This window comes from Phoxinus phoxinus (genome assembly GCF_949152265.1).
Source record: "Phoxinus phoxinus genome assembly, chromosome: 1".
Lineage (NCBI taxonomy): Eukaryota > Metazoa > Chordata > Actinopteri > Cypriniformes > Leuciscidae > Phoxinus > Phoxinus phoxinus.
Window position 1 is genome coordinate 37,088,133 of NC_136876.1, and position 23,978 is coordinate 37,112,110.

Sequence of the window (23,978 nt, forward strand, 5' to 3'; positions counted from 1 at the left end):
TCGGGAATATGTTATTTTGTGTTTTATTATATTTTATTGTTTTGTTATAATCGTTAAATAATTTTGACGCCACGTTGCAGTCTACATAAACACTTGTTTTGCATGATGGCACTGCTGCTATGCAGCATGGTCATTGTCTCCTATTTGTTTGTCCCGCCAGTTGCTCATATTGGCCTTGCAGCGGCGCGCGAGAGCATGAGTAGACGAGAGGGTCCCCGCGCACGCGCTATTATTGTTTTGACTGAAAATGCCGTCGGTTTCGAAAACGGCGGCGAGCGCTTCTCCTCAAACCGAGAAACCAACCCACTATACGTAAGTAAAGTAAACATTAAATGGAAGAAAATACGTGTCTGTGGAAGGTGGTGACTATACGATAATCGACTGTCGGATTTGTTTTTGTAACGCGTGCTGTTTCCTCTCCCTCTGTGCGTTTTAAAATGGTGCTTTTCCTTTTGTAAATTCCTCCGAATGCACGCGCCTCTCAAATCTCAATGTTGATCAAATCAACAATCTCATCTCCGCTAAACATCGCATTTATTTATCTTATAACGCGTCGGTCCCGCTATGTGCAATTTAAAACTTAAGAAAGTAATCGTCGCTTTTGCTCCGAGCCTGCTCGTGTGAAAAAGCTTGAAGACATGTAAACTGCACAACAGCAAAGAGAGCGAGTCGAGACGCTCGCTAGATGTAGCTAGCAGGCTGGTTTGTTAGCTGCATCCGCCTCCTTCCTCGGCCCGTGTTTCTTACTCTACGCACTTTTCCCTCCGTACGCACCGTTGGTTTGAATGGAACGTACGTCGAAGATTCTACGTAACTCTGAACGCTAATCGCGGAGTATTTGGCGTAAGCTTCTAATGTTGTAGTGGAGAGCCTTGATAAATGGCTCACAGTGGCTTTTCACGCTATAAAACACATTCCGTTTCCATTTAGCGGTTTATAAACACATACATTGAACATTATATGTTTATAGTTGCTGAAAATGTGATTTATTATGTTACTAATTTATCCAGGGCTAGTTTTGTTGTGGAATGGTCGCGGATAAGAAACTGCGCAGTGTAACAACATCCACCACAGCTCCAAACTTTGAACGTAGTTTGACATTACTGTGTCCATACTGATTTGTTTACATGAGTCAAGCGTAGGTTTTGGTGCGGAGGTGGTTGATTTAATACGGTTTTGACCGTGTCTTTCCATTTTAATTTTAGATATTTGAAGGAGTTTAGGACCGAGCAGTGCCCACTGTTTTTGCAGCACAAATGCACACAGCATAGACCCTTTACCTGTTTCCACTGGCATTTTCTAAACCAGCGAAGACGGAGACCCATACGGAGAAGAGACGGGACTTTTAATTACAGCCCAGATGTGTATTGCACGAAGTATGATGAAACAACAGGAATATGCCCCGATGGAGACGAGTAAGTAACGTGTTTTTATTCTTATTTAGGCCTGTACTGAAGTTGAGAAATCATTTTGCAGATAGTAGTAAAATTGCGCGCCAATGCACGTTGTAGACATGTTTATTTTGCATAGACAATGTGACGGTTTGTGCTTGGGTTGCTCGTGTTTTTTGTTCGAATATTTGTAATAAATTGCGTCACTGATTTCAGTTGGGAATGCATATGCGTTTTGTGGATCAGATCAATACACCACAGTCAGACATTGGGGCTTTCCATAACCATGAGCATGTTGTAGTTTTTGACTCGTCTTGTTTTGTTTAGCACACGCCCTCTTCATGAAATATGAAGGGGAGCAGATCGTTGTCTTCTAAATTCACTAACGTTATATGGTTTACTTTATGTTAATGTTGTACTCCAGATATTGCCTAATAGCTTTTTCCTGTAGAGTTTTTTGTCTTTTTATCTCGAGTTTTACTTCCACTTTTGACTGATGAATCGTCTCTCAGTTCCCAGTTTGCTGTGTGTAACAGAAATGTATAGATTCAGGTTGGAAATGTGTTTCTAGCCATCCTTGTGTGTTGAGCTTAGTGAACCCAAAGACACGCCCCTTGTTCTCTGGGTTGTGATTGGCTCTCCCTTGCACGTACTCTTTTTTTGATTGGTTCATTGCTGTTACAACGTTCACGATTCCATCTATTCATAAAAACTAATGTTTACAAAGCACGTTGTATTCGTTGTTGGGAGGTTATTTGAACTCCGACTTCTCATGTTTACATTCACTCCAGACAGTTATATACTTTGTTCTCAGTTCATTTGTTTGAACTGAAAACATTGTGCAATAAAAATCTTTCAAATCTTATTTGATCACTTACAATTAATATAGTGCGGACAGTTTGCCTGAAAAAATCTGATTTGCCTGCAGTTTGTTGAACATAGCTGAAGCTTAGAGGAGCCACAGCGTTTATAGGAAATTTCTCATTCACTTTTTAGTATTTATTCATATATTTCATAACAATGTTGTGATACCTACAGTATTTAATTTACAACATTTATTTTATATTTACAAAGAAAATTTCTAGGTGTTTATTTTAGTTTTTTTTTTATTAGTTTTTTTTTAGAAAAAATATTTTTGTTTAAAAACTAAACTTTGTTTAGTTTTGCCATTTAATAGTTATCCACCATAACGTGAAAATAATGATAGACACCAGTGCTGGTGTGAAAGCATTTTATTTATTTTCTTTACTTACAGCTGAACTGAAGATTATTGGAGTATTATTATTGCCGTATTTGTCTTTTGACACACTTTGTGCTCTGACTGCCTTGCTCAAATGAAGCTCTAATGTAAATGGTTAAATAAATACAAAAATAATTTGTCCCGTGTCTCTCTCTGCCAAATTGAAATGTATGTCACATAGTTTGTGTATGCATAGATCACACATTCATTCATCCAGTAGCAGCAGTCCTATGGTGACATCATTGCTGTTGCCATAGTTACTGTTGCTACCTGAACAAGATGCAGTTGCTATATTTGAGAAGATTATTGGGTATGTAGGATTTTCAGGATAAATCTGCTCTCCTCCAGGCTGCTGTTTGGATAGTCACATCCCCATTTTCTGTTTGTCTTAAATCCTGTCTTAAAAATGAAATGCAGATGTCTTATATAAATATCTGGTTCTCCTATCTGATAATTTGCTTTGTGTTGTCATGCATCAGTAATATGCATTACTCCCATTGTACAGTTTCAGTAAATTTTAATGCATTGTAAAACTAAACAGCACCTGTGAACAGCACCAATAATATACATACATTTAATAATGTAATTGTACATCCACTGTACTTCAACATATCTTGCAAAACAACTTCCAGCCGGGAAGTATTTCACAAGTGTTTGACTGTTTTAAAGTTGTGAAAGAGGTTTGCAGTGACATTGGTGCTTGTTGCTCATTATGTCTCTTACCTGGCACATTTAACATATATTTAAGTGACACAAATACATATATTTGTTGATGAATTAAAAAAATAATTCGAATAGGCCTAGCTATAAGTATTGATAACAGTAATAATTTTAAAACGGTGTGCATAATGTTCCCGTGTGAAAGCAAAAAACAACCTTATTAATTCAAACAAGCAGTCATTTATCTACACATTTTAACAGCGACAGCAAATGTACTTCCCTTTTCTCTAATCAAACTCATGTTGCCTCTGGAAATAGTAGATACTATTCAGTGTAGTTTGCAGTTGCATGGCTGGGAATAAAAGGAGTTCTTGCACACACATTTTTCCCACCCTGTCATAGCGATGAAAAAGTTTTGTTGTCTGTTTGGTAACACTAAAGTTTCGGGTTCAATTCTCACTATTAACTAGTTGCTATTTAGCATGCTTATTACTATGATATTGGTTGTTTATTAGAACTTATGTAAAGCATATATGAATGCCCTATTCTACATGACCATATTCTACATCCCTTAATCTTACCTACCTTACTAACTATTAATAAGCAGTAATTAGGAGTTTGAGGCAAAAGTCATAGTGAGAATTGGACCCTAATCTAAAGTGTGAGCGCGTCTGTTTATTCCTCACTCTTTTTCTCAGTCACATTGTGGTATGTTAGAAATAGTTGTAGGGCAGGTAAGTGTAGTTTTTCAACACAATCGTATAATTATTTTGTAACAACAAAATATAATAATGTTTCCAACCTCTCTATTTTATTATCTTTTTAGATGACTACTTATTGTTTAAAGTATCAGCATTTATACTGATGAGCTGGTGTTTTTCTCCTCAGTTGCCCATACTTACACCGGACCACCGGTGACACAGAGCGCAAGTACCATTTACGCTACTACAAGACCGGCACCTGCATTCATGAGACAGATGCCCGTGGACATTGTGTGAAGAACGGCCTCCACTGCGCCTTCGCTCATGGACCACATGACCTGCGGCCACCAGTTTATGATATCAGGTATCATTATTTCCCTTTGTGTCCTCAGCAAAGGTGCATATTAAAGGGTTAGTTCACCCAAAAAGGAAAGTTCCAACCCCGTAAGACTTTCGTTCATCTTCGAAACACAATTTAAGATATTTTTTATGAAATCTGAGAGCTGGCTCACTCCTTCATAGGCTGCAAGGTAATTGCATCATGCCGGCCCAGAAAGTTAGTAAAGACTCATATCTTCATTTGTGTTCCGAAGATGAACGAAAGTATTATGCGGTTGGAACAACATAAGGGCGAGTGATTACTGACAGAATTTTCATTTTTGTGTGAACTAACCCTTTAACACCCGCTAAATGCTGGTGGATATCAGCAGTGGCGTGTAACGCAGTCACTCCTACTAGCCACTTTGCCGGGTTGAATTTTATATAGAATATACATTTTTCAATTGAAGTCTTTTGAAAAGGCATCTGAAATAATAAACTAAGTTCAATGTAGTGTTTGTCAAATATATACATTTTCCGATACATAATCAAACTGAAATATCTTAAACGCTTCCATTACTCATATTCCGTAGAATACACGATACCATAAAGCTCACATGACTTAGCCTCAACTGTGGATGTGATTGGATAACTGGACTAAACAGTGAACCAATTTGTAGCTATAGCACAGCATCTAAGTGTTGGTTTGATCATTCTGAAATGCCTGAGCCAAAGTCTTGGTTTAATTCCCTTAAAGAAGCGTTTCACGCGATTGCGTTCCTGTACCTCCGAACGAAAGATAACATGACAGCGTTTATTGCATTTTGTCTCTGCTCTCTGAGATGCGAGTCATTTATGATGGAGCCACTGTGGCTTCAATTTTGATCTCTTGAACATTAAGAAATTGCTTTTTTTTTTTGCAAATATACTATGTGATATTCCAGTTTTGTGTATAGGTTAAATTTGCAACTTTTAATTGAAACATAGCTAGTGGCTCTGTGCATGTGACCAATAGCATGAATCTGATTGGTCTGCCAGTGTTATTCGTAGTGCGATGGAAAAGAGATCTGTCACATGCGAATATTTGTGTCAGCCATTCATTCAAATTAAAATGTTTATTGCACCGAATTTTCACACCGAACATTCGTCTTGGTGTGAACAGAGAACCTTTAGAGAACAAGGAATCATCACACTATTGGGTAGGAAGAAGTTCTTTACCTTGTGGCACTCAAATTCCTGTTTTTCAAAGGCGGGAGGTTTCTGCCAGGATTCCCAACCCCCAACTAATGTAAAAGCTGTGAATCTAGTTTGCGCTAGACATTGTTTTGTTATGACAATTGCTTTCAGTTGCTAAAAGCTGTCGTGGCTGCACACATTTTCAGTTGATTAGCAGGTATTTGCATATGTATTCAATTCAGAAGCGAGCAGTCAGAGTACTTATTAAGGTGCTTAATCTAATTAGCAAAAATGTACCTTATTTGTTGTTTTGCAAATGACATAAATTATACTTGCATTGCCGTGCAGTCTGCACAGCATAGCCACAAATGGTTAGATTCTGGCCTGGAAATGTTGCTTACCAGTGATTAAATAACAAGAAATATGCCATCTCAGCAGTTGCCTAGCAACGTGTTTGTGGAAATAGCTGTTGCATCAAGACCGATTTTTTTAGTGTTGCGTCCGAATGGGCGGGCTGACTTGTATGATCATGTTGTTCACAGAGAGATCCAGGCACAGGAAGCTCTGCAGAACGGCCAGTTGGGATCCGGGGAGGGAATTCCTGACCTGCAGCCAGGTGTGCTGGCCAGCCAGGCCATGATTGAGAAGACCCTAAATGAGGACCCACGCTGGCAAGGTGAACAAAACCTTCCCAGATTTATGCAAGCCCAGTATGAAAAATAAAAAAAAACGAATTTCAGTGGGAATGGTTACAGATTTCAGTGGCACTGGGTACAAAATTACACTGTATTCAAGCATGTCACTCATATTCAGTTTCTGTTCCACTTTTTTGCAGACACCAATTTTGTTTTGGCCAACTACAAAACCGAGCAATGCACCAAGCCTCCACGTCTATGCAGGCAAGGCTATGCCTGTCCCCACTATCACAACAGCAGAGATAGGAGAAGAAATCCCAGAAAGTTCAAATACAGGTAAGGTAGTGCAAAGAAATTGCAAAAGCAAAATATTCCCCAAACAAAACAGAAGTCGACACACTTTGTCACCTAAAACACATCCGAGAGTAGAAGTGACGCTATTAAGGAATATTTGCTTTTGTATTTTTTTCCCTGTTTTTGCATATATATATATACACACACATATTTCTCATGTCTGTGAGGCAAGTGTAAGCTGAGTTTAGGTACATTTTTATGACACACTCCAGTTCACGGAGAAGGCGCATCCTGTTTGTTTTCTTTATTTTACAAAAGCACAATGTTTTGTTGTTATTGTGAGTTTACACACATAAAAGTAGACCCTTTTAGACCCGTTTGGAATGATGTATTAATCTTATCTGTATGACCAAAATGACAGAGTATTTTAAGCTGTTTCCGCTGTTGTCAGGAAAAATGAAAGTGATCGCGCCGGCGCCTCCATGACATGCAGTAAGCGTGCTAATACTTTAGCTTCCACACTCCACACAAACACTTGCATATGCGCCGAATAATAGGTTTATCTATTTATCTAGGTTAACTTTAGAGCAAGCATCCATGTAAAGTTGCCACTTACATGTTTCAAATGATAAGACATATTTGAGGTCAATGGATGATGGGCGAAGGTTTAGATTTCCATTACCACAAATTTCTGTCTATTTTTCCGCGACTAACTGACTAATACAATTTTGGCTGATTAAGCCTCCTCTAGTCCACACATTTTTAGTCTACTATTAGGGGGCAGCTCTACAGGACACACTTCACTGTGACCAAACATTATGTTAGAGTAGCGATATGTATAATTTGTTTGGCTGTAATATCAAGAGAAGATCTTTACTACGACTAGTTTATTTAAAACCTTTTAACTTTGGTTTCATGAAAAAAAAATATTTTGTTCATCACTATTTTTAATTAACATAAAACTGAATCTCTCTTGGCAGGTCGACGCCATGCCCGAGTGTAAAGCATGGCGATGAATGGGGCGAACCTTCCAAGTGTGAGAGCGGGGACAGCTGTCAGTACTGCCACTCTCGCACCGAACAGCAGTTCCACCCAGAGGTGAGACTGACACACCTTTACAACATTGAACTTGACTGATTGACTTGACCTTATTTTCTTTATCTCACCAACTTCTATGTTTCTCTGTTTCAAGATTTATAAATCTACTAAATGCAACGACATGAGGCAAACTGGATACTGTCCAAGGGGACCATTCTGTGCTTTTGCACATGTGGAAAGTAAGCATGATTATAAAGATGACTGTTTGCAATGTGTTTGTGTGTTTATGTTCATTAAACACCCTGAAGGCAGTGATTTATTTTAGTTCAGTTATGGCTGCAACTGCAGGATTGCAGAAGTGAAAACGAAATGGCTTAGTGTGATTATCAAATCGCATAGACTGTGATTTAATCAAATAATTTAGTAAAAGTGTCCTTGTTACATGTACTTGCTCTAGTAATAACTGTGAATTATGCATAATGACATGCAACTTATGGCACTTTTCCACTGCATGGTACGGCTCGGTACGGTTTGGCTCACTTTGCTTTTCCACTAAGTGGCACGGCTCGGTTTGCTTTGCTTTTCCACTGCAGTTATTACTGCTTCAAAGTGGGTGGGATTATAGACTGATCGTTATAGTTTATCCACTCCTCAGCAACCAACGAGAGGAACGTCTGCACTTCGTCCACTGACCACGATTCAGCCTTTTCTTTTTCTTTTTTTTCCTTTTTCTTCAAGCAAGTCAAGCAAGTAGTATAAAAACAGGTGCTACAGCGGTGGCTGTTACTGGCTATTTAAATCTAGCGGGTTTGGTGTCTCGTGTCGCAAATACAATGACGCTAATAGTGACGATTCTCTCTGACCAATCAGTGATCTGCAGTGTTTTCAACTCACATTTTAGTATCGGTACTGTACGCTTGGAACCTCAACATAGGGGGTACCATTTAAAGCGAGCCTGGCAATGGCAATGGCAATTTTACCATGCAGTGGAAAAGCGCCACAACTGTAAACCAAAAACTAATCGTATCCCTAACCCTATAGTAAATACTTGTTGTTAGTTAATATTACTCAGTACTTAAATGTATAATTACACTATAACAAGGACACCTTTAAATGAAGTGTACCCAGTAATAATGTTTCAGAGTGAAGCGCAGCGAACAGCTCACGATCCTGTGTTTTCTTTATCTCGGAGCGCCTCGGTTTGCATCACTTATAACATGCATTTGGAAACATGAAATGCGCCAACCAAACTTGTAATGATAAGCGCTGATAAACCAGCTGTTGGGGTTTTGTGCAAAAATAAAACCTTGGTGGTTTAATGTTTGGAAATTAAGAAATTAAGACTATTCTAAAGGGAAATATTAAAATAGTAATATTTTTATTCATTTTATAGTGATATTGATATGTAATCGCACATTTTTGGCAAAAACCTACAAAAACAAGCATGCAAACCAAAAATACAACTCTTTTTCAAATCCCATTTTAAATCACAATCGTGTTTTTATCAGAAAAATATTTTTTTTTTTTTTTTTTTTTTTTTTTTTGTGCAACCCTAAGTTGATTACTCTAAGGAATATTTGTGTGTGTGTGTCTGAAGGAATTCCTTCCACAGAAGAGACCATGAGCACGTTTCTCACAGCAATGCAGTCGGGTTCTCAGTCCAAGCTGGGCTCCCAGCAATATCCAGAGTGTCCAATCAGCGAGTGGAGTGCCAACATGAATTCCCTCACCAGCAGCGTGAGTAACAACGGACAGGCAGGAAACGTATGTTTGCCTTCACCTTCTCACACCTGTCTTGCATCTGTGGTAGTGAAAAGGTCTTTAACTTAGTAAGCAGTTGATTGTTTCGTTGTTAGAGCTACTGTTTTTCTTTTCTTTTCCTCAGTGTTTCACTTTGTTTTCTTTGCATCCATTTCTACTTATTGCAGTCTGTGTTGCAAAGCGAGAATACCTCAAATTCAAATCAGAGCTTTCTATTCAATTGCATTACACCAAAAATTAGACCTGATTGAGCTACTTTTCTATTATTGTGAGCGAAATCCTCTCACATCTGCATCCACCTATTTGGCTGGCTCCAAAACCACATTTATTTTAAGCTCATTTGTGCTTTTCTCCTTCAGGTATCATGCTCTAATAGTCCGACTGTAACACCAAGCTCAGGGAGCCACAGTTCTTTGTCCCCAATTGGACCCATCGGCAGGCCAAAATGCTTTACTAATGGTAGCTTATGTTCAGAGTCCACCACGTCCAGTGTTTCCTCTCCGACGTCTAACTATCCAAAAGCTCCGGGTTTTGAACGGGAGGATCAGGTACACATGACCGTTTTCTCTAGCCCTTTCTAAAGGGATCTCCTGCAAGACTGCAGGCATGACACACACTGCAAGCTTCACTTTGATTTATTTGCCCCTGGGTCATTTTCATTTCACCACTTTTCTCTTTTGGTTTTTAGTGATTTGTTGTCAAATGAAAATCACTTGTCTTTAGTTGTCAATCTTCAGTTGTAGTTGTTGTTGTTGTTGAAACTTTCACGTCAGTCTTTGAGATTTGAGGGTGTGGTATCATTGTGTGCACAGGTGTTAATACTCTGGCTTTGAAATACCACGTGAACTTGTTTATATTGTTCATTTATCATTCATGTTCTGATGTCTAAAATAATCATTTAAATGCTGTATTCCGAGAACGACACCCAGAGGCCACATAACCATGTTGTGGTCATCATAAAATATCAAAACAAAGCACGTTGTAATGGTATACTGTAACAAACATCTTTAAACCACAAAAGGGCGTTTCACTTTCTTTCTTTCTTTCTTTTTTTTTTGTCTTTTCCTGAGGAGGTAGCAATTCCCTACATAATACCACCCCTGGTTGCCTTAACATCAGGTCACATGATAGGATGTATTATCTGATTTCAGGCAAAGAACCAGAAGAGCCAGTCTGGGGAACATAATCAAAAGTTAATGGACCACGACAAACAGGTAAAGCAACCTAGTCTTCATATTCACTCATTTTACAACCTTACAAGCATAGACATAAAGTGGTTAGAGCAGTGGATCAGGTATCATCTGTTTTCATCCTCATTTACAAGAAACCATATAGCATTACATATCATCTGACATAAAAAAACATTTGCATATATGTTTTTAATATGACAATGTTTAAAACAGTGTTATCACTAACTAAAGCTTAAAGGACAATTCTGGTGAAAAATGAACCTAGGGGTAATTAACACATGGTTACCAAGTCGATCGTTCTCTGGGATGCGTTTTCATGATAATCGAATGTAAAGAGTTTTATCTCTAAAAACAGATTAGCTAACGCTAGTATATGGGGCATATAATAGGTAAAAGTAAATCGCTAGTTAATACCACTAACAAGGCTCAAAATAGCCTTACACTAACACGGTAGCATAATGAGGGTCCCTACATGCAAACCGAAGCATTGAGAACTTTGTAAGTGCACAGACAGCTTAATAAGAAGATACTTTATAAAGACAGTATGTGATGACGGGTACTAGGATGACGTCATCACTGCCAAAGTCATTACAAACTGTTTATGGGCTTATGTTTCTTTACATTTGTTATTTATGGTTTTGTGTTTGTTGACTATGGCATTAGGTCCCTTAGGTTCATTATTCTATAACATTAATTTATAATAAGTTTAAGATATGCTGTTTGAGTTGATTGCAGATAGGTGCACATATCAGCGGTCATCACAACATGTTATGTCTACTATAGTTTTCCTTTGTTTTTCTCATTAACCACACAGAGACAAGTTTGTAGTTATACGTTTTGGTATTTATTATTTCAAATCTGTAGTTATTGCCACATGGCAAACTGTTACCCCACATGTTGTCTACTCACCATTTCCTGTTCCAGTGACTCCTCAAAGGAGGGGGCGGGACCACAGCTTTCCCTTTTCTTGTGTTGGGGCAAACCATCTCTAATAATAGGGAATGGGACTTAACCCTTGGTAATGTAGGCATGGGGAAATGCCTTATGGGGTTTACATGTAGTTTAAGTTGCTGAATGAGTTTATTTAAATTATTGTTGGAAGTTATTTTTGGAAGTTATTTTGCTACAAAGGTTTTTGTATTGATGCCCCTGCAGTTGGTACGGTCTTGAGTGTAATGAGCCTGTCCTAGGCTATATAAGACAGTCTAAACTGAACCTTTGGAGGTAAAGATGGGGTCATATTGCTGAATGTACTCTTGAAGATTATGCTGCCTGTAGCAATTTGTTTTTCCTTTGGTTGATACATCAAAGTTTGCACTGAGTTAAGTGTATATTTATTTTTGTTTAATTTTGTAATTTTTTATTTTTATTTGAGACATCACTGTGAATATGTTCACCCCTTCTTGTCCACTGGCATTTAATAAAAATCCTCTTTGGATGATGTCTGAGTCCTGAGCCTATCTACCACCTCCCCTTGACCTTCACGGGACACGTTATGACACAGTACATTACACGTATACAGGCAGGAGCCATCTTGGAAAACAGTCTCGACTAGTCGAGCCATGAACGCTGTGCTACGTTAGATTTCACAAACGTAATTCCTATCGACCAGCTCACTTAGCACGGCGTTCGTGGCTCGACTAGTCAGTACATGCGTGTAATGTACTGTCTTTATAAAGTATCTTCTTATTAAACTGTCTATACACTTACAAAGTTCTCAATGCTTTGGTTTGCATGTAGGGACCCTCTTTATGCTACCGTGTTAGCGCTGATATCTGTCTCTCATTAGCAATCGCGACCTGCTTCATGCCACAGTCATGTTAAAAACATCAATGTATTCACTTATCCATAAACATTATTAGATCCATCAGCTTGACGACAAGTCCCATCATTCTGCTTATGCGTCATAAACCTACGCCTTTGTTATTGTAAGAGATTAGCGACCCCTAGCAGCGAAAAAACGTATTGTAGTTTTAAAGGGATAGTTGAAATTAAATTTTGGTATGTTTTAGCTTACCTCAAGGGCATCCAATATGTAGGTGTCTTTTTTTCCGCAGTATTTCAATTTTGATATTTTTAGGTCAAACCGTTCTTGTCTATCAGTCATATAGTGCAGGGTTATGGTCACACCTCAAAGAGCATGCACAGAGAAGTCCAAATTAAACAATTCCCCATCGTAAGTACACATTGATGGCCTAAGACACGAAATGAGTGGTTTGTGTGAGAAAACGAACAGTATTTATATAGTTTTTACCTCTTGTACACAACCGCGTCCAAGTGATCTGAGGGCGCGCACGCTTCCTGGTGTGTGACGTGTGCGCTGGAAGTGATCTCTCGTGCGTGTACGTCACTTATTGTTTACACAGAACAGAGATTGTAGGTAAGACGGATAATAGAAATGGTATTAATTTGCGCTTATCCGGGATGTTTAAACCGGCGTAAAAGAAAACCATTACGTATGTTTTCTTTCTGGCGCTTGCGCAGACTAAGCTAGAACGTGCGCACCCGTCACACACCAGGAAGCGTGCGCGCCCTCAGATCACTTGGATGCGGTTGTGTACAAGAGGTAAAAACGATATAAATACTGTTCGTTTTCTCACACAAACCACTCATTTCGTGTCTTAGGCCATCAATGTGCACTTACGATGGGGAATTGTTTAATTTGGACTTCTCTGTGCATGCTCTTTGAGACAATGACCATAACCCTGCACTATATGACTGATAGACAAGAACGGTTTGACCTAAAAATATCAAAATTGAAACTACTGCGGGAACAAAGACACCTACATATTGGATGCCCTTGAGGTAAGCTAAAACATACCAAAATTTAATTTCAAAGTGAACTAACCCTTTAAGGCAGAAATGTCAGGGTGATACAACTGTCCAGGGCAGGGTTTCCCAAAAGCATCGTAAGCTTAAGTTGATCGTAGAACAATTGCCACCAATGGTCTCTACGATCAACTTAGGCTTACGATGCTTTTGGGAAACCCAGCCCTGAACAATAATAAAAAAAAGCCTTATGTCAAGTAGTTCCTTTTGCAGTTTTTTTTATTTAGACTTGAAAAGTTTTTCAAAACCTTATTAAACCAACATGAATACAAAGAGTACATTTGCCACTTGAGTTTTAAACTAGATGTTTTCCTACTCTTCATCGTGGACAGTCTTATTTGACATTGACCCATGTCGAAACGGATTTTTTTACTTCTATTTTTTTTTTTTAAAGGGACAGTGTACATTAATGAATGAATGAGGCATTTATATAGCGCTTTCATATGTACTACTGTACACCCAAAGCACTGTACAATTAGCCAGAAGGCTAGATTTCATTGGTTGTCCATTTGCAAGATGTTATTAGGCCTAAAAACTAGAGAAAATAAAAGAAAAACATCAATAAGAGTAATACAATCAGAAATTGTAAACAACATAATATACAAAAAGACAAAGTATTGTTTTGGGTGAAAGAATTTCACCCAATACATAAAGTATAGAATAGAATACCACTTTATTGTCCAGCCAAGGCTGGAAAATTGTAATCAAGTATTATCATTATCATTATGACACAGTTATTGTAAGTCTTCTAGAAGAAAATGAAACGTGCCATGGTCCAGGGGTTGATGATTTCGTGAAGTGGTGTGATGATGCCTGTTTGCAGATTAATGTATCCAAGACAAAAGACATGCGTATTGATTTTAGAATACAAACACATCCCTCCCAAGACACATTTGTTAAGAACAATAAGGTTGAATGTGTGGATAGTTATAAATATCTCGGAACAATTATTGATACAAAACTGAGGTTTGATTTGAACACAGAGGCCCTGTGTAAAAAGGGACAGCAGCGCCTATACTGTCTTAGAAAATTAAGATCGTTTAACATAGATAAAACTCTGATGGAATTATTCTATAAGTCTTATATAGAGCCAGTGTTGTCCTTTTCCATTATCTGCTGGTTTGGAAATCTTAGTGTGAAATACAAAAATGCACTAAAAACATTAGTTAAAAACAGTGGGAAGATTATAGGTAAAGAGCAAAGAAGCTTGACAGATCTGTTTAACAGAAATGTTTTGAGTCGAGTCCATTCTGTAATTTCAGACAGTGGACACTTTCTATACCCAGAGTTTTCTATGTTGCCCTCAGGTCGTCGCTATAGATTACCAAAGATTAAAAATAATCGATACAAATACTCTTTTGTTCCGAGTGCAATTAGACTATTAAATAAGTCTTAATAGGTATTTTTAAGGTTTTTTTTTTATTTTTAATTTTTTGTAATACGTGTTATTTATTACCATAATGTATTGTATGTGTCAGTTTCTTTGTCTGTTTACCTGTGCTTGCAACCAAATTGCCCAAAAGGGATCTTAATAAAGCTTGACTTGACTTGACTTGAAGCTTGACTTGACTTGATAATAATAATAATAATAGTATTAATAAAGGTAGCAACATTAATGTTCACATTGTTGATTAGGAAGAAACCATTTCTTAAAATTATGCTATTGCTTTTTTAAAAATGATTATATTGCTTCCTTTCACAGGCTCACGGTGGCGTGTTCTCGGTGGTGAACCCACTAGCGTCCAGCATAACATCAAGCATCACGTCCAGCTTGGCCTCCAGTATCGGATCTGACAGTTCGTCACCCACCACTTTATCAACCATGAATGCAAAAGCCACGCCTTTCTATCCAGGCAGCAATACTGTGGAGTCAGTAATAGGTAAGGTCCATTGCAGCACTCTTTCGTCTTAGAGCCGTCTAGCCAAGTGCTACATCCAAGAGAAAAAGTAGACGAGACAGACTCAGCCCAGATAAGGCAGTGCAGATAAATGCAGTGTTTAGTGAAGTCGAAGGAAGTGTATTTGTGGCAGTGCATTAGCCATAATTCAGTGAGTCCACTAAAGATCACTAGGAGAAGCAGCAATGACTCAGCACCACTGGGCTCAGTGGATGGTAAGTGCTTCTGCCTTTACGTCTGCCTTTTCTTTGAGCTATTAGATATATGACCGTTACCCGAACACAGCTTTTGATGTATGATATTACTTACTGTGATTGGATATTATGAACTGAAATGAATCATATTGCAGGATGGATAGCTAAATTATCATGCCTTTTATCACTTTGTTTTTCTATTTTAGAAAACATAACAAAACATCATTAATAGCTTCATGCAATATTGTATTAGTATAAGTATGTATTGTATAAGTAGCTGCTTTTTGATATCCACCTTGCAAAAATATTGAATCGCACCACTTTCCTTGCTCTTAGGATCTGCACTTGACCTAAATTTTAGTGACATCAATGTTGCCTCCCTCGACAAAGAGCTAGAGGACCAAGACAACAATGGCCTTGTTTTAACAAGTAAGACTTTATTTTTGTTAGTTTTAGCTTGTACTAGGTGTATGATGCAGTTAATATATAAACACTCCCCCCCCCATAGGTCAGAGGTTATTAGGAGGCTCTGCTCCTGTCAATATTCCTGGCTCTCTGGCTCGATCTTCCTCTCTGCATTCCTCGTCGTCTCTATCTGCCTCCCCGCTCAGCTCGCTTTCTCAATCCCTATCCCAGTCGCTCCTCACTGGAATGGCCTCCCAGCAGAGCCAGCCACAGGCACCACCTGTTAAACCTGAACACGGCCTTCTAGGAACACCAACGTCTACACAGAACTCCTTAGGTAAGGAGATTGTCACGTTCAAAACTAACTGCTTTAAACTAAACTTTGGCAAACCCAACAATAAATAAAACTGTTACCCAACAGAATAATACAAATGTGTAAGTTGTGTAGCAGCCAGCTAAACGGATTAAAACTTTGTCTGTGTGCACTATGCATCAGGTGGTCCGTGGGCGTGCCATCTGAGGCTAAAGGCCCTTTCACACCGGACGCGTAAAGAAAAAGCGTAACGGAAAAGCGAATAGTTCGCGTGCGAATAGTTTGTGTCAAAAACATTCACATCAGCCGCGACGTGAATTTGCGACGTTCAGAGCTTCAACATTCCAAAACTTTCGCGCCGACAGCTGAGAAAACATGGATACGTCATCATCATCATCCAGTGAAGACGAGCTTTTCATTTTCTTTAAAAGACAGAAAAGGTTTTGGGTGCACCCAATCTTAAAGAACAGAGAGTCTGAAGGGGAGTAGCTATGCTAATCTTGCACAGAACTTTATCATGGCCGGTTCCGCACTTACTTTCGGGTGTTTGTGGGACAATTTGAGGAGCTCCTTCAGACAGTGCTGTGCATCTGACGAGACAACGGAGCAGCGTCTGGCAGTCTGCTGAGGTGAGCTGTCCTCTTAAAATCATCAGGGCTACGTTTACATGCAATCAAATAAACAATCCACTGTGTGTGATTGGGTGAAGCCTTTTTTTTGTCGCCGCCAAAGTAAAAAAAAAATCGACATCGAAGCGGAAAAAATAAAAGTCGTTTTTTCGCCGCAGCACATTCGGTGTGGAAGCACTCATTACAAAAACAGCTGATCAAAAAATAAAACCATCGCGCGAATTATTCGTGCGTCAAAATCGCGTCCAGTGTGAAAGGGCCTTAAGGCTATTATTTTCCTAAACGGAAGTATGATCTTAGTCTCATGAATATTTGAGTTGATGTAATAATGTGTTGGCCTAGGTCTGAATGGCGGAGCAGGGAGTATATGGGACTTCATGAGTGGCAGCTTTTCTCCCAGCCCGTCTCCAGTGTTCAGCAGCCTTACTTCCAGCACGGTCGGCTCCAGCAGCGCAGACATCAGCCGGCTCCTTCGAGAACTGGATGAAGCCAAGCGCAAGATAAAGCAATGGGAGGATGCCTGGCACCAAGTCAAACAGGTAAGATGTGCTTGCTTTTTTGTGGGCCTTATGAGGTGTGTGACGCTTAAAACAAATGATTTTGTCTAGCAGCCATTTAGATTCTCCTGTTGGTTGTCTCTGAGAGATTCATGCCTAGTTTTATTGTAGAAAATAAAGTCTGACACTGCTTTACTTTGGTTATTGATGCCCATTATCGTACAGTGACACCTCAAGCTATTGAGTGCTGCAGTGGTGATGTATTTTTGTAGGCCCTGGTTCCCTCAACAAAAACCCAACAGGATTTTTCCATTGGCTCGATTATTACAGAAAATAAGCTCTGTGACCAACAAAAGTTTATGATTCATCACGGTAATCTTCACAAATGAACACCACTTTTATGAATTTTGAAGCCTAAATACAATAGCTGGAAGTAAAAAGCTAAATGTAGATTATAAACAAAATTCTTGCATGGCTGCCTTCAACATCTCCGCCATTAAAGGGTTTGTTCACCCAAAAATGAAAATGATCCCATAATTTACTCACCCTCAAGCCATCCTAGGTGTATATGACTTTCTTCTTTGAGCCAAACACAATCAGAGTTATATTAAAAATATCCTGGCTCTTCCAAGCTTTATAATGGGAGTGAATGGTAACCATACGACTCCAGGGGGTTAATAAAGGCCGTCTGAAGCGAAGCGATGGGTTTTTGTAGGAAAAACATCCATAATTATAAGTCCGGTTGTCGGATAGCATTTAAGCTTCCGACAACTCTTTCAGTCTTTATTTAAAAACATTTTCCCTGAGTTAGAATAGTTGCAAGAGCATGATTATAAACACAATAAGGCTGTAAAAGCAGACCAGTGGGTAGATGAATTTACCTGTTCGGTGTGATAATGTTTAATGTCCCCGACGACCTCTAAAGCTTTAAAATCAAATCACAATGTATGCATTTGTAAACCTGAAAATATCTTGAGCTTGTGTTCACCACAGACCTTATTTCAGGCATTTAACCAAAAACCCATTAAAAAAAAAACTTGACTTTGGGGGCGGTGGAACCGGAAGTGATAAAATGTGAACTCGTTTCCACATTTTGACCTATAGATGTATGTCATACCTGCAGCACTCATTTAGCTTGGCAGCTTGAAAAAAGCCCAGAAGGTGTAGAATCAATTTAGTCATTATTATCAGATGGAACGTCTCATTAATACGCACCTCTCATAGGCCTGTGAAGCGTGGCAGAAAGACGCTCACGAAGCGAAAGAACAAGCTAAATCGGCAGAGGCAGAGCGCCAGCTGGCGGAGCAGAAGCGGGAGGACACCGAGCACAAACTGAAGGAACTGCAAGGAGACTTTGACGTTTTGTGTCGCTCCCACAACACGCCTCTTCTGCGCAGCTACGGTGAGCTGGACCAGCTCCCTCTGCCAAAGCTGCGCTCCATCCAGAGCCAGCTGCGCTCTGACCTAGACCTCATAGACGGGGTAAGAAGGACCAGGTCCCAACACGCATACGTCACCATGTCACATTTACACACACTCTAAGTAAGACCGTTGTGCTCTTCTCGTCAAGTAGACGTAAGCGTGGCTTACGGGGGAAGAGTAGGCAACGCGGTTTAACATCCACATTGGTCAGTCATGCATGACGCACCGCATTGAATCTGTCAGAGTGTGACTGATGTTAACTCTTCTTTTTCTCAACACAGGTAATATATCAGCTTCAGTCAAAGAAATGTATAGTTTGCCAAAAGCATGATCGTTCCATTGTCCTGCAGCCTTGCCAACATTATGTACTTTGTCAGAACTGTGCGTCTGGTAAAACGGAATGTCCTTGCTGTAAGACGAAAATATTGAAGTGGTGATGTACAGCCATCCAAGGTACTATTTAAATGATTTAGTCCTTTGAAGAACTACTAATACATAATATTATTATTATGCTTACAGTTTCTAGATAGCATTCTTTTTTTGTGTTTCAGTATTTCATATAGTGATTCAATTGATTGTTTTATTGGAATCTAAGTGGTGTTTGACTGATACAAATCAAGTACTTAAATGCAATACCTGTTTTGTACAAGCTAGATTATCCATTTTCATAAAGCATTAAACAATTTCCCCTTAATAACTGGTTTAGGCATTTATAGTCAGTTGGGCCCTGATTTGACTGTTAGCAACAAAATCATCGGTCCGACGCCATTATTGCTACTAGCTGTGTGAAGAGGATTTATTTTGAGGTTTCTTGTTAAAAGCACTTTGTTGACTTGGAAATTTGTCTGAGGGTATTTTTTTTTAGACATTTTGCTTTAAGCTGCTTTGTAGGGTTCTTTTGTTTAATTTTCTTAGATTTATATATTTTTTTCCCAAATATGCTCAAGTATGAAGCTTTTGTGTGTACTGTGAAACATTAATAGAATATTTCATTTTTTCTTACTGTTAAATCATGGTATAGTGTATATAACTTGTTAGTTTTCATATAAAATAGTACTAGTTAATATTACATTTATTGTTACTTAAATTTTTCAATCAAATAAGTGCAAACTTTGAATGCATTTTAGGCATAACCAGCAGCTGTAATATCAGTAAGGCACATACTGTATGCTAAGGCATTTAGTAAATCGGTTTCTCCGTCTTATAGTGACTATTTAGATATACATTATGTAGTTGTTAGATGAGCACACGTGTTCTGAAGTCCTCAGCGACACAGTCAATTCTTTTTTTTTTTCTTTTTTTTTTGGACTTTAGCCTTTCAGATATGTTAGAACATGTATCTGATTCCTGGCCATTCCCTCTTAAGTGCCTTGCCTTAAAAACATTCGAAGCATCTGTGAAGAGTTTAGGATTGTAGTGCAAATCTCATCCGCTTGCAAGTATACAAGTATGTATTTTTCAGTAGTACCATATTGTCCGAGGATTTACCGGCCTAATTCAGTACTAACGTATTTCCGAGAGACTTCACCCTGGTCGGTGCCTGAGCTCTTGAGGTTCAAGCTAAGGAATCGTAATCGTTCCCTCTTCTTCATTAACGATGGTGCTTTTTGGGTGCAGCTTCATTATCGTTAGAAATGTTGAATCATCCTTAATTTAAATGTGTAGGGATATTCAAATCAGGAAATGTGTGTTTCTTTGATTGCAAAAACTAAACTGGCTTAGTACGTTTCTGTTTATTGAAATGTGTAGAATTGTAGTGCTCTGTAGTGTTTACAGACGGACATCATTGGTGTTTTTTCGTATCCAAATTCGACAGTGTAATGTGCTTAGGTAATCTAATTGAAATGACCTGCTACTGTGTTATCTGAAACTTTTTTTTTTCTTTTTTTTTTACTATATATATTTCTTGTTCCTTTCATATTTACAGCAACGAGTTTGTGCGGTAAATTGTCAGGTACACAAAGGTGCAAGTTTCTTTTGTCTTTCGAAATCCGGATAAACAGTTTACTTCAAAAGGGATGGTTATTGAGGATCTAATTGTCCAGACCCTCTTTTTTTTTCGTTCAGCTTCACGAGGCAAAGACAGTGTATATATGATTTCTCTGCTTTCTTTCTTGCATTGTATCTAAATCCACAAGGTCTGTATGTAGCTCATTTTCTTGACATTTGGACTGATTTGTCGCTGCATGTGTCAGTGTGTAACTTTTGTTAACCAGCTGAAGCTCTAGATCACACTGCCAAATGTATTGAGCAGACTTATCCCGTCGTTTGGTCAGGCATCGCAGTCGATCGCTCAAAGTATTCAGAAATATTTTTGTGCAGTGCTTCAGATGCATTGACTATGTGCTTATCTTTTCTAGTTCGATTAGCAAAGACATGTTCTCGTTCGTACAATGGTTGACTTAGATGGGTTGAAATGGATCAAAGCAGGTCTGGGTGTTAATTTTTATTTTTATTTTTTTCTCAAGTGTCCATGAGCTTTGCAAACGTGTCACTTTGTTGAGGGATTAGTTCCATTATTTGGTTATTGGACCATAATGTAGGGTTTTGTTGAACTATAAAATGTGGTTGAAATGTGTGGGATTTCACACATTTATTTCTCAAATTAAGAGTGCGGTCATATCAAATGTGGACTTTACTCAAACGAACCAAAGTGGTATTGTAGTTTATACTTGTTTCAAAGTTCAATTGAAGTGGTGTACAATTACTATGTCAGTTTTTCAATGTTTAATTTGACAGGACAACTATGCCAACTCCTTTTGCTGACAATATTAATGGACTAAATGCCCATTTTTGTAGTTTCTACCAAAGACCTTTACTATTCTTTGTTTTCACTTCAATTTTATAACTGCATTTTAATTTTAACATTTTGAGGAAATCGTTCCTAGTACCTTATTTACATTATATGTGCATTCAAAAAATCCTAATGAATCCCGATTCTTTATTAACTAAATAAAAAGATTGTGTTTTTTTTTCTTTTCAATTTCTCAGTAGAAACGATAACACAGTATTGAATTGGCTGTAATCTACAGTGAAGGAATGTCATAGTAATGAATGAATATTTGTGTTGATATTCTTAAGTGGCCATATGGATTAGTGCTTATTTGAAGTATATATTATTTCTTTTTATACAAATAATACTCGTAAAATTCTGAAATCAGTTTTGAAACATTAGTTGTTGTGCACTACTTGTATGCTGTCAGGAATTTAAAAGAGTATCTCGTAAGGTGCTTTCTTTAGTTTCCATTTGACTGGTGTTTGTTCTTTCTGTCTGTTCTTCAGAATTTTAATATGGAATAAGAAATCTTTTAACTTATTTTTTTTTTTTTAACCTTGAAGTCTATTATTGTATTGTCAAATGTTGTCTAATTTGATTGTGATGTAAAATGGGTCCCTTGCTCATGCTAGTTGAAATGGCTGAGACAGACATTGGGTTACATTTATGAAAACTGTAAAAATATCTACATTTCCTAGCCTTAAACCTCACTTTTTGGCCTAGATACGTTTGCCTGTTATAGTATTGAACACATTTTTTTTTTTTTTATGTAGACATGCACTTAAATGTCTGATTCACAATCATTCTGCTTGATAATATTGTTAAATCTTGGAAGGATCAAGTCTCTTTGGAACAAATTTGTGCCTTTAATAAAACCACATTGAAAGTATTTTTCATTGAACAAATGGGTAAGCCCATCTTAAGAAATGAGCTGAATTTTAGTGCCTTGGGACATTTTAATCTGTATTTCTCAATGCACAGACTTAAGAAGAAGAAGACCAGTGTATTAAAATAATACATAATTACTCTGCCATGCCTTTAATCGTTTCACTTTGAGTTAATAAGTGATTCTGAAAGAGAAATATTTATTGATGTTGAAAGTCAGCATGTACAGTGTCTGCTGTCAAATGAACACTTAATGTGTTTTGCAATTGTATTCTCTACCAAGGGTGTGTTTAAAAGTAGCAGCTCATCTGAACAGTTTACGAAGCATGACAAAATTTAAGTGGAATTGTTGCAAAAACTAGTCTTTGTGAGTTTGGGCTTCCAACTTATTTTTCTGTGTTACTGGTTTGCTTTACAGTGATTTTTCTCTACAAAATCAATAATAATGGCAGATACGAATCTTTTAGTCAACTAATTCTAAACCACAGCATGACAGGTTTTGATTTCACACACATGAAACACCTCTGTCTGCATCAGCCATTTTAATACCAACTGTAATCTAAAATGACCATTTAACATTGATGTAAGACCAGACATCTGTAATTAAAGAAGCACCAAGGACTCTTGTTTAGCAATGTGTAAATTAATGTATTGGACATTTACCATAATGCTCTGCAGTGGAAATAATAATTTCTTTTGTTTCTTTTTGCATTCTTGTGGATTTATTTTGTTTGTTTGTTTTTCTCTATCAGTAGTGTGATTTATTGAACCTAAGGTTTTATGCAATCTTGTATATACATATTACATATGAAACTGGTTAAATTTAGCAAACTAGCCAGCCAGGGGGAAAAACCTATTACAATAGTAAACTTTTATAAGAGGCTAAAATATTAATAATAATAAAAATGACAGATTTTTTGGGAACCACTGTTCCCTATAATTAATGTTATGGATAATCGAACATTAAATCCCTGAATATTGAATGTACCATTCAAATTAGATATAAAATGGGTCACTGGAATAACTTGGAGAACAGTTAATCTATGATGTAGCACTAGTTTTGTGAATTGCGATACATTACAAATAAATTTATAAGTTAAACAATTGCAGTTTTCAAGTTTGTGTATTTATCCATGTAACAATTTGATGGAATTATGAGATGTATTTTTCTCAGGGTTTTACAGGAGAACTGTAGAATAGAGAGAGATGTCCAATTTTCAAAGGAAACTGCAACTCACAGATTTATTAGCTCAAAAGTCAAAATGAGGAAAACATTTATATTGCGAGGAAGAAACATATCCCTTATTTTGGTACAGTATGCATCAATATATAGAACAGCTTATATTCTAATTCGTGTTGAAATACTATACAATTTGCTGTCAATATAATATGTTTGTGTATGTGTTGTCAACACAAGACCTTAAAACATTTACTGGGAGTTATGCGTTTAAGTTATGGAGGTTTCTTTATGGAATAGTTGTACGTTTTGATGCCGTATAAGGCCAGAGAGGTTTCTCTTCACTAGAATTACTTAAGATGGTATTATTTATAATGCATAATCTTTCTCTTGTAGTGTATCATTTACAATTGTTAACACTTGTCTACACTACAGCAGTTATGCAATGGTTTACAGAATTCATGGAATTATTTTTGTCATCATGGGAATTAAATAATTTTCAATCTTTAATCTGGCTCAAGTGTTTTGTCTTATTCCCCTCATGTGCTT

General features: G+C 37.8%; 1 protein-coding gene across 3 annotated transcripts; it reads left to right on the forward strand.

Annotated features, from left to right (window-relative positions):
* The first annotated feature begins 186 nt into the window (after positions 1–186).
* On the forward strand, positions 187–23,939 carry unkl (unk like zinc finger). 3 transcript variants are annotated; one of them, XM_079619251.1, is made up of 16 exons: positions 187–312; positions 1,206–1,415; positions 4,180–4,356; positions 6,029–6,162; positions 6,322–6,457; positions 7,396–7,513; positions 7,608–7,692; positions 9,051–9,217; positions 9,574–9,762; positions 10,366–10,428; positions 14,936–15,113; positions 15,662–15,754; positions 15,834–16,067; positions 17,015–17,211; positions 18,394–18,651; positions 18,873–23,939. In XM_079619251.1, exons 1-16 carry the CDS (start codon positions 248–250, stop codon positions 19,026–19,028), a joined length of 2,460 nt encoding a protein of 819 aa, XP_079475377.1. In that variant the 5' UTR covers positions 187–247; the 3' UTR covers positions 19,029–23,939. The 3 variants fall into 3 exon arrangements, with proteins under 3 accessions (XP_079475377.1, XP_079475378.1, XP_079475379.1); XM_079619252.1 differs by having other exon boundaries at positions 9,051–9,190; XM_079619253.1 differs by lacking the exon at positions 9,574–9,762.
* The last annotated feature ends 39 nt before the right edge of the window (positions 23,940–23,978 follow it).

Coding starts and splice junctions, on each gene's coding strand:
- unkl (XM_079619251.1), top strand. CDS start 248: ATGCCGTCGGTTTCGAAAACGGCGGCGAGCGCTTCTCCTCAAACCGAG. Junction 1,416..4,179: donor ATATGCCCCGATGGAGACGA/GTAAGTAACGTG, acceptor TTTTCTCCTCAG/TTGCCCATACTTACACCGGA. Junction 17,212..18,393: donor CCTGGCACCAAGTCAAACAG/GTAAGATGTGCT, acceptor CACCTCTCATAG/GCCTGTGAAGCGTGGCAGAA.